The sequence below is a fragment of the Nicotiana attenuata genome, chromosome 8, assembly GCF_001879085.1.
Source record: "Nicotiana attenuata strain UT chromosome 8, NIATTr2, whole genome shotgun sequence".
Taxonomy (NCBI): Eukaryota; Viridiplantae; Streptophyta; class Magnoliopsida; order Solanales; family Solanaceae; genus Nicotiana; species Nicotiana attenuata.
Genome location: NC_031996.1, coordinates 11,279,530 through 11,290,661, shown reverse-complemented (window position 1 = coordinate 11,290,661; position 11,132 = coordinate 11,279,530). Strand labels below are relative to the sequence as shown.

Here is an 11,132-nt window from a genome sequence, read left to right as displayed (position 1 = left end):
CTAACCTTAAAAATTTTTACGTTTTGTTTATTTTATTTCTTGTTTCTTATTTCTTTACGTTTTTCGTTTTCTGCCACCACCCCTAACCCCTACCCCCCCCCCCCGGTAATTTTTTTTTATATATTTTCAGTTCTGGTTTTTTAATTTTTCAGTTTCAGGTTTGAAATTTTACAAGCTCCAAAGTTATGAGTTCGGAAGTTTATTTGTTTGGAAATTTGTGGGTTTGAAAATTATAGAGTTTACGAGTTAGAAAGTTTGCGGGCTCGAAAGTTTAGCGGTTCAGAAGTTTATGAAATTTGTGGGTTCGGAAGGTTGTGGCTTCTTGTTTGTTGTATCTAAATTATTTATGAATACCCTTTGAGAAGTTATTTTCCTTAATTTGCGTACCAAACACCGAAAAATGAGTAAGTTTACTACTTATTTTCCAAGAAAATATTTTCTTGAAAAATATTTTTCACGGAAAACATTACACCAAACACACCTTTAGTCCTGAAGTTTGGGTGAATTGGTTAATTTTTAAATGTATTATAAATTGTGAATATATTTTAAATAGTGGGCTTCAAAATGACTATTGTTGCACTTTGCCTATAAAAGAGTTCTAAAAAATTACTATTTTTTAATAATCCAAGACATCAGTGATTATTCTATTAAAAATTACTAAAATAAAAAGAATTGAATGCTCTCGGCATAAGTTAGATTAACCTATGCCGGTGTGAAAATGACAGGAGCGAGAGGCAGGGGTGGAGACCAAGGAAGAGGACGAGGCCGTCCACGGAAAATTCAGAGCAACAACTTTGAGCTGGAAGACAAAAATGATGAAGAACCAAAGGAAGATAATGAAGCTGAGGTACAATCGACACATGCAAACAATGGATATGGAGCTAGGAGTCAAATTGAAGAATCAGAAGGGTCTCAATTGAGGTCTGAGATGGCTATGAAGGAACGAGAGACAGAAAAGGAGGCAGTCAAAAGGAATGAGACCAATTCACAGATGCAATCCAATGGAACAGTAACAACGATAGAAGAAAACAAGGAAGAAGCTAAGGAGGAGGTGAGATTAGCATGGACAAGCTTATTTGCGAAGAATATAGCAGCTGAAAACGGTATGAAACTAACCTACATACCTCCACAAATGGTAAATGGTGAAATTAGAGTACAATTGGATAAGGGAGAAATTGATAGAGAAATAGAGAAATGGAAAGGGGCTTTAATTGCGTATGTTCTGGGTGATTTGCCAGGATATAACGTAATGAAGAGGTATATAGAAAACACATGGAATTCGACTCCAGATCCAGAGTTATATATGCATGAGGATGGTTATTACATAATCAAATTTAAATCGATGGAAGATATACAGGAAATTCTATTAGCAGGTCCATATACTATCAGTAATAGGCCAATTATACTTAAACAAGGGACAGCTGACTTTGATTTTGAGAAGGAATTTCCCACTGAGATTCCATTATGGATTAGATTTCCAAAACTTCCATTGAACTGCTGGGGGTGAACTCACTAAGTAGGATTGCAAGTTCTATTGGTACACCTATGTATGCTGATGAATGCACTGCTAAACAATTAAGAGTATCATATGCTAGAATGCTAAAAAAGGTAGATGTGACAAAGCCTCTAAAGGATAAAATAATAGTGGAAGATTCAAATGGGAAAACATTTCTGCAATCAGTTATCTATGACTGGAAACCAAAGTTCTGTGAAAAATGTCAAATCATTGGGCATGATTGCAAGCAGGAAAGGGGAAGGCAGATTCAAATGAATACCAAGAATGAACAGAGAAAGCCAAAGAAAGTAGTGCAACAGTGGGTTACAAAGGAGAAAGGGAAAATAAAAGAGATTGAACAAGAAATTGCCCCAGAGAAAGGAATAATGCAACAACAGGATAGTAGGAGAATAATGGAAGTAGGACAACGGTCAAGGGAAGCCGAGAAGCAGAAATCAACAAGCAATGAAGTACAAACACCAGGGAATATAAGGAAAGAGGTGGAAAGTCAAATACCAGAGTTCAATGACATTCATTTCCCAGTTTTGGGATCAGTACCACTGAGGAATGGATTCCAAATATTGAGTAGAGAGGGGAAGGGTGCACACACGGTACCTCCAGACATAGGAGGTAAGGCAAGGAGATCATTATGAATTGGTTAGTATGGAATATAAGGGGAGTAAATAAAAGGTACAAGCAGAAAGAACTGAAGAAACTCCTTAAAATAAAAAAAAATTTGGGCTAGCCGGCATAGTTGAAACAAGAGTAAAAGAGAGTAAAGCTGGAAGTATAACAAAAAATATAGCCACAGGGTGGAGCAATTTGAATAATTATGCATCAGCCAAGAATGGAAGGATCTGGGTGATCTGGGACGCTAACAATTATCAGGTTACTAAGATAAGGGAAAATGCTCAAATGATACATTGTGAAGTCATAGAGAATACTAGTCAGGTGGATTGTTTGATGACTATCATATATGGTTTTAATACAATTGAGCAAAGAAAAGGGTTATGGGAAGAGTTGAAGACACTAGCTCAAGGTATCAACAAACCTTGGATAGTGATAGGTGATTTTAATGAAGTTATGTATGTTGCAGATAGGAATCAAGGCAATCCAGTCCAGCAGGGTGATGTACAAGACTTTGTAGAATGCATGCAAACAGCCAACCTAAATGAACTACTATAGAAGGGTGATTACTATACATGGAGTAACAAGCAAAAAATGGAAGATAGAATACAAAGTAGAATTGATAGAGCCTTTGGGAATTATGAATGGATAATGAAATGGGGCAATGTAACAGTGGAATATGAGCTACCTGGGATTTCAGACAATGCACCAATGCTACTGAGTTTGGGAGTGGATCAAGCTAACACTAGGAGTCCATTTAGATTCTTTGATGTTTGGGCAGATCACAAAGAGTTTACACAGCTAGTAGAAGAAGCTTGGCAACAGTGCCAAGATCCTTGGCTAATGAGAGGAACATGGAGGAAGTTGAAAAGGCTACGACCTAAATTGAAGACACTGAACAACAGAGAATTTAGGAATGCTGAGCAAAAAATGGAAGATGCAAGGGAAGAAATAAAGAAAATACAAAGGCAAATACAGCAAAAGTTTGATGATGTATTGCAAGCTCAAGAGAGGGATGCACTGCAGAAATTAAAGAAGTGGTCAATGATAGAAGAAAGCATTATGAAGCAAAAATCTAGGGATAAATGGATAAAACTGAGAGATGCAAATACCAAATACTTCTCAGCAGTAATGAAAGAAAGGAAGCACAGGAAACAAATAAAAGACTGATGGGATTAGATGGTAACAAGATAAACAAGCAGGATGGGATTCAAAAAGAAATTTTGAGATTTTATAAAGGCCTTATGGGCGCAGCAGTTGAGAATCTAACAGCAGTTAGTAGAGCAGTAATGAAGAAGGGGCCTACGTTGAACAAGGAGCAGAGAATGATGCTAAACACAGAAATAACTAGACAGGAAATGTATGAAGGGCTAAAAGGAATAGGAGATGATAAGGCACCAGGGATAGATGGTTATAATGCAGTGTTTTTTAAGAGAGCATGGCACATTATAGGTGATGAGGTGACTAAAGCAGTGCAAGAGTTCTTCAGTACAGGAAGACTGTATAGAGCTATTAATTGTACAGCCATAACTTTGATACCAAAGATAGAGAATCCAGTAACAATTAAAGAATATAGACCAATAGCATGTTGCACAGTGCTATACAAGCTGATCTCAAAGATACTGGCAGCTAGAATGCAGAGGATACTAGGAGGGATTATCTGTGAAGCACAAGCTGGATTTGTACCAGGGAGGAGAATAGGAGACAACAGTATTCTGGCTCATGAATTAGTTAAAGGTTACACGAGGAAGCACATAACACCAATATGCATGATCAAGATTGACTTACAAAAGGCCTATGATTCAGTTGAATGGAGTTACTTGGAGCAGGTTATGAGGCTGATAGGATTCCAGAAAGATACATAGCATAGGTGATGGAGTGTGTTAAAACAGTAAACTACACAATCATAGTAAATGAAGAACCAACAAAACCTTTTAATGCCAAGAAGGGTTTGAGACAAGGGGATCCTATGTCCCCATTCTTGTTTGCAATAGCAATGGAGTACCTGAGTAGAACACTGAAGGACATGACAGAAAGCAAGCAGTACAAATACCATCCCAGATGTGCCAGATTATCACTAACTCAGTTATGTTTTGCAGATGATCTTTTAATATTTTCCAAAGGAGAAGCTGAATCAGTAAATGCTGTAATGAGGAGCTTTAACCAATTCTCAAAAGCTTCAGGATTGCAAGCAAATAAAGGGAAAAGCTCAATTTATTTTGGAGGAATGGGACAACAAGAACAAGAGCAGATACTGCAGGATTCAGATTTACAAGGGGAGAACTACCCTTTACATATTTGGGAGTGCCACTTTCAACTAGGAAACTGACAATGATACAGTGGAAACCAATCATTGATAAAATTGTGGCAAGAATTACTTCATGGACAGCAGGGAAATCGTCATATGCAGGAAGAAGTCAATTGATAAGCAGTGTCTTATTTGGAGTTCAATCGTACTGGGCTCAAGTGTCCATATTACCAGTTAAAGTAATGAAAGCAGTGGAAAGCTTCTGTCGAAGTTACCTATGGACTGGTAATAATGTCATAACAAAGAAAGTTTTGATCAGTTGGGAAAGAGTATCTTATCCAAAAAGAAGTGGTGGATGGAATATCATAAACATGATACTGTGGAATAAAGCTGCCATTAGCAAGCTATACTGGAATGTGGCACAGAAAGAAGATAGAATGTGGATAAAAAGGATACATGCATACTATATAAAAGGGCAGCAGATAGAGCAAGTTAACTACCAAAGCAGGCAAGCTGCATGGTGAGGAAAATACTAGAAGCAAAGCAGATCATAGAAGATAATAATGTGCAAATATGTAAGGGAAAAGCGATCATCAAACAGATATATCTTCAGCTACTGGATGACCAACCTAGAGTCCTATGGAAATGTCTGATGTTTGGTAATGCTGCAAGGCCAAAAGCAAAGTTCACTCTTTGGTTACAAATGCAGAACAGACTACTCACTGTTGATAGGCTGAAGAAATGGGGGGATTCAGGGAGAGGACAGATGCAGTCTATGCCATAAAGAAGAGGAAACTCGAGATCACATATATGTGGAGTGTACATACACAAAAGAGGTACTAAAGAAAGTGATGAATTGGGCACAGAAACAAAGCTTACCAGTAGCTAACTGGGAACAACATATGCAAGAAGTGATTAAGAGAGCTAAAGGTAGATCCAAGGAAGCACAATTATTCAAGATGTTATACACGAAAATGGTACATAATATATGGATAGAGAGAAATCAGAGAATTTTTTAGAAAACAAATTCGAACTGGGAGAAGATAGCCAAGGAGATAGTGTGTGATTGTTGTGCACGAGCTCCTCCTAGTATAGTTGATATAGTGCAAAGTTATAGATTTTGAATAGATAATAGGAAGAACATGAGATTAATGTACATAAAATAGTTAAACTGTGATAGCTAACTATGGTGCTATGTAAAGATTCGCTGATGATTAATACAAAAACTAATTACCAAAAAAGAGTTTTTAAAAAAATAGTGTTATGTTTGAAATGGTATGTTATGGACTTTGGGACAGAAAGTACAAAAGAAGTGTAGTCAATTGACGTGCCAAGTACAAAGAAAGTGCCGTCAATCCACAGTATTGACGTTTGTCTTTTTTATTTTTTAAAAATAAATTTTATAATGAACAAAATAATTATTTAATTATTTGTCTAATATTTAAAACTTCAAAATCAATTAAAATTTAGTTTTTAAAATATTTTCTTATTTGACTTTATATGAAGTCCTAATATTTAAGACTATAAAATGGATGGTATATAAATAAACGAACAAAATTTCCTAAAAAAAATCCGCTTCTTTTTCATTATAAGTATAATTAGAAGGATTTTTACATACTTATACATTATTGGAAATTTTACTACCCTCCCTATTCAAGTTTCAATTTAATTACCTCCTATATATACTCCCTCTGTTTCAGATTATGTGAACTTATTTCTTTTTTGGTCTGTTCCAAAAAGAATTTCCCTTTCTAAATTTGGTAACAATTTAGTTTAAACTTACAATTCTACCCTTAATGAGAAGCTTTTATAACCACACAAATACTCTGGACCCCTTTTTGACTTGTTTAGGACCACAAATTCTAAAAGTCTTCATTTTTTCTTGAACTCCGTGCCCAGTCAAACATGTTCACATAAATTAGAACGGATGAAGAACAAATTTACGAATTATATACACTTTAGGAATTAAATGAGTATCCCTTTATATTAGGAATCAATTATTTCTCATCCTCTCTCTCTCTCTCTCTCTCTCTCTCTCTCTCTCTCTCTCTCTCTCTCTCTCTCTCTCTCTCTCTCTCTCTCTAATTCTAATGATGTAGAGCAAAGGAAAAGAGAGCAACAATTTGACCATTGACAGCCATTAAAAAGCTTTGAAGCTTTGAATTCGGATTTGGGTTTTCAAAAATATTATTTGTTTGAATTGGATGTTGTTGCAAATAATTGGGAACTCTCTTTACGTCTCTCTCTATATCTCCAAATCCCTGATTCCAGTAATGTAAAGCAAAGAAAAAAAGAGCAGCAATTCCACCATTGACAGCCATGAAAAAGCTTTGAAGCTTTGAATTCGAATTTGGGTTTTCAAAAATCATTATTTGTTTGGATTGGGTGTTGTTGCAAATAATTGGGAATGTTGTTCGGAGTTTATATCTCAATTTTGAGGGTGTTTTGGTGAAGATTAGACTTGATTTTGATTAAATTTCAGATTGAAACTCGAAGAAGAAGAAAAAGAAGACATGATATACATTATACTTACGAAATTGTAGTAAAGTTGTAGTAAAACTGTAGGTAAATTGTATTCTATTGTAGTAAAGTTATAGTAAATTTGTATAAAAATTGTATTTAACAACAAAAACAACAACCCTGTAAAATCCCACTAGTGGGGTCTGGGGAGGATAGTGTGTACGCAGATCCTACTCCTACCCTGAAGGAGTAGAGAGGTTGTTTCGGAAGACCCTCGGCTCAAGAAAATAAAAATACAAAAATGAGACAATATTAGTATCACCACAGAAATCGTAGGAAAAATAGGAACAATATGAAATCTAGAAGAAAGATGCAAAGCAAAAGCGAAAGCTAATCAAAAGGTCCTGCATTGAAAAGCGAAATAGTAAGACACAACATTGCCACTAACTATCTTAGACAAAAAACTCTACCAGACTAGTCTTACAAAGGTGCGAAGTAAGGCAAGACTCAACTACCTACTAACCTACAATCCTAATACTCGACCTCCACATCTTCCTATCAAGTATCATGTCCTCGAAAATCCGAAGTCTCGCCATATCCTACTTGATCACCTCACCCCAATATTTCTTAGGTCGCCCTCTACCTCTTCTCGTGCCCTCCACAACCAGTCGTTCACACCTCCTTACCGGAGCATTTGGGCTTCTCCTCTTAACATGCCCGAACCATCTTAGCCTCGATTCCCGCATCTGGAGTGGTATGATATTGTAGTTGTATATAACTAGGGTAGAAATAATGTGTGAAAGTTGTAAATAAGCTGTAAGTTGTATAATATATAATTAGTTGTATGAAATTTAATTTTACTATGTATAAATCAGATAAAAAATATACAAAAGATATATTGTATAAAATTTATATAAAAATCATATTTAAGTTATATGATATTATAATTGTACATCACTTCACCTCCTATTAATCAAACCAAATAATATATGTTGGGTCCCTACCTCACCTCTTTTTTTTTTTTCTTAATTCCATATTTCACACATTTTTTTGCTTTCCGTCTACTTGATTTTTACTGGTGTTGATTTCGTTTTCTTGAGACTTACTCGTTTGGAGTAAGACATTTTCGGACATCTGGCACAATTTAATTTCGCCGTCGATTCTCGACGAACTTTCATCCAACGGCAATTGTATGTATCAGTAAGTATATCGTAAGAGAGAGAGAGAGAGAGAGAGAGGAATATGTGGAGCTTTTTTGGTTTGATCTGGGTCCATTGTTTCTCTGCTCTGTTGATTTATAATCTGGGGTAGTTGATACTGTGCATTTTATTCCCTTTTTGGTAAATGTTGATTTGTTCATTTTGACATCAATTAACTTGGGTTCTGCGTAGTTCTCATCAATATTTGGGTGTACTTATCTTTATTGATGTTATAAGTTGGAATTCGATGCAGCAAATGTTGTTTAAATTAGCAACTACATTTACTTGGGAACAACTAAAAGAATTACCCAGGTGAAGCATACCACGCCCTATTTTGAGATTGATTGAGAATTTTCTGGATATTCTATTACAGGGTTAGGCCCTGAGAACTCGAATACAGAAATCGAATACTACAATTCAGATCATCCATTTCAGTGTTTGGGAATTGCCGTTTGTGGAAAGGGCGGAAGATCGGGAGAGAAAGGGGAAAGATGAGGAAAAAAAAAAGGGAAAAAGCTATAACTAAATCCCTTGAAGGCACAAATAATGAATTAGTAGCCTTTTAAGGTGGATTGTATATATTTGTAACTAAAATACGTTTAGGTAGGGTATATAGCAAAACGTAGACATTTTTCATAATAAGGTTTCAAATAGTGCAACAAAAATACAAGAACAAAACAGTAGAATAAGGTGTTGCGCCACTCCTTAATTTGTATTAAGAGCCCGTTTGGACATAAAAAGAATTCCTTCTTTCCAAAACTTTTTTTCGAAATCAACATTTGTTCATAAAATTTTTAATTTTCACTTGAAGATGCATTTTGAAAATTTTCGAAAATTTAAAAAACTCCAAAAAATTATTTTTAAAATTTTTACTCAAATCTAACAAAACTTCAAAAACAGCCCAAACTGAAATTTATGTCCAAACACAACTCTAAATTTCAAATACATTTTTACTTGAAAAAAATTTTCACCATTTTTTGGAATTTTACAACTCTTATGTCCAAACGCCTACTAAAATAGTCGGGGTAGGGATTGGATATTAGTGGGTTCACTAATTTTACTTCTAGCTAGGGGTGTACATAGGTTGAGTTGGTTCGGATTTTTAAATTACCAAACCGAACCAATGGTATCGGGTTTTTAAATCTATAAACCAAACCAAACCAACAAAGTCGGATTTTTCAACTTCGGGTTTTTCTTTTTTTTCGAGTTTTCGGGTAAAGTCTTTATAGCACAAAATATATAACCTGTGATCCAAATATTTCTTTAGTCCTATTAAGATACAACTAGATATTGTGTTTTTCAAAAAACTAACACAATAATATGAGATAAGTCATAGCATTATACTAAAATATTCAATAACAAAGATAATAAAATTGCATAAAGCAAATATTGCTAATTAATAAGCCATAATAAAAATTAACATAATCTAAATATAGTATATATGTCACGCTAAAATAAGTATAGCTAATAAGTACTATTAGTTGCATAACTAAGCACTAAAGAAAAAATAAACAAAGTTATGCATTCTCATTATAAACCAATGTAAACTAAAAAATAGATATCCTACGCTATCATCATTCCTAGGGGCATTTGCATCTATACTCGGCTTTTGGGTCACGTTTTAACTTGTGCTCGCTTTGCAAAAAAAAATTACAAGCGTACCCGCTTTTTCACGTAACTTCAGCATACGGGGCTGAAGTAGCAAAGACAATCACGCAAAACTTCAGCATTCTAGTAGACGGGTCTGAAGTAACAAGTGTGCCGAACCAAGTGTGCTGAAGTTTTTGTTTGTAATTGCTGAACTTAAGCATAATAGCTGAAGTTTTGTTCTCTCTTTGCTGAAGTTTTTGTTTGTAATTGCTTAACTTAAGCATAGTAGTTGAAGTTTTGTTCTCTATTTGCTGAAGTTTTTGTTTGTAATTGTACTAAATAAGCTGAAGTTTTTTTGTCATGGTTTCATTAGTTTTGTCATTAAGCTTTTTCAAAAAATTTAGCAGAAGATGCTGAAGTTATTAGTTCATTTATAAAAACTTCAGCACTAAATAAGCTGAAGCTTTTTTTTCCTGGATAAGCTTTTTCAAAAACTTCAGCAGAAGCTGCTGAAGTTATTTAGTTCATTTGTAAAAACTTCAGCACTAAAAGCTGAAGTTTTTTTGTCCTGGAATCATTAGTTTTGTCATAAAGCTTTTTCAAAAACTTCAGCTGAAGATGCTGAAGTTATTTAGTTCATTTGTAAAAAATTTAACACTATATAACTGAAATTTTTGAAAAGGCTTTCTAATATACTAGATAAATAATCAGATTGCCAATAGTATCTAAATCATAAATTTTGGAAACAATAAACGTGAAAAGAACAGAATTATCATTGTCTACTAACTTACGTATGTGGAAATATTCACAAATTATTGTCTACTAACTTACGTAATTATTTATAATTTATTTTTAAATAATCTGATAAACATATTTATGGCAATCATCCCATGAACTAAAGTTTCATAGCAGCACCAACAGCAGCAAAAGTTGGAGAAAACGAAGGAGGAGAAGGAGGAGGAGAAAGGAGGCTGAAGTGATTTAAAAAGTGGGTACAAGTTAAAACTTTTTATAAAAAATGGGTATAGGTTAAATGGGGGCGACCAAATAGGGCGCCCCGTGCAATTTTTACTCATTCTAGTGTTGAATTGAGTTTCTTTTGTTAGCATTAATATTGATTTGAACTTTGTTTGATTTACTACATTTATGGGCTATAAAATTTGTTATCATTCAAGAATGTTAAGTCCAAACTTGAAATAATGCATTAAAAGATGAAATTGTAAAAAAGTTTAAGAAATATGTATAAATTACATTACAATAAATATTTATATGTATAAAATATTTTTAAAACTTGTATAAATGTACTATCGGGTTAGTTTGGTTTCAGTTGGACTTTTTTTAATTAAAACCAAACCAAACCAATTATGGTCGGATTTTCTGTTCCAATACCAAACCAACCAAGTCAAACCAAACCACAATCGAATTTTTTTTTCCGATTTGACTCGAATTATCGATTTTCTTTGTACACCCCTAAATCTGGTCTAGTTCTTAATTATAATGATCCTTCGGGTTT

At 34.4% G+C, this 11,132-nt stretch overlaps 1 protein-coding gene across 1 annotated transcript; it reads left to right on the top strand.

Moving 5' to 3' along the window:
* LOC109231488 lies at positions 2,717 to 3,292 on the top strand. The gene has a single exon (XM_019397148.1). The coding sequence runs from the start codon at positions 2,717 to 2,719 to the stop codon at positions 3,290 to 3,292; it is 576 nt and encodes a 191-aa protein (XP_019252693.1).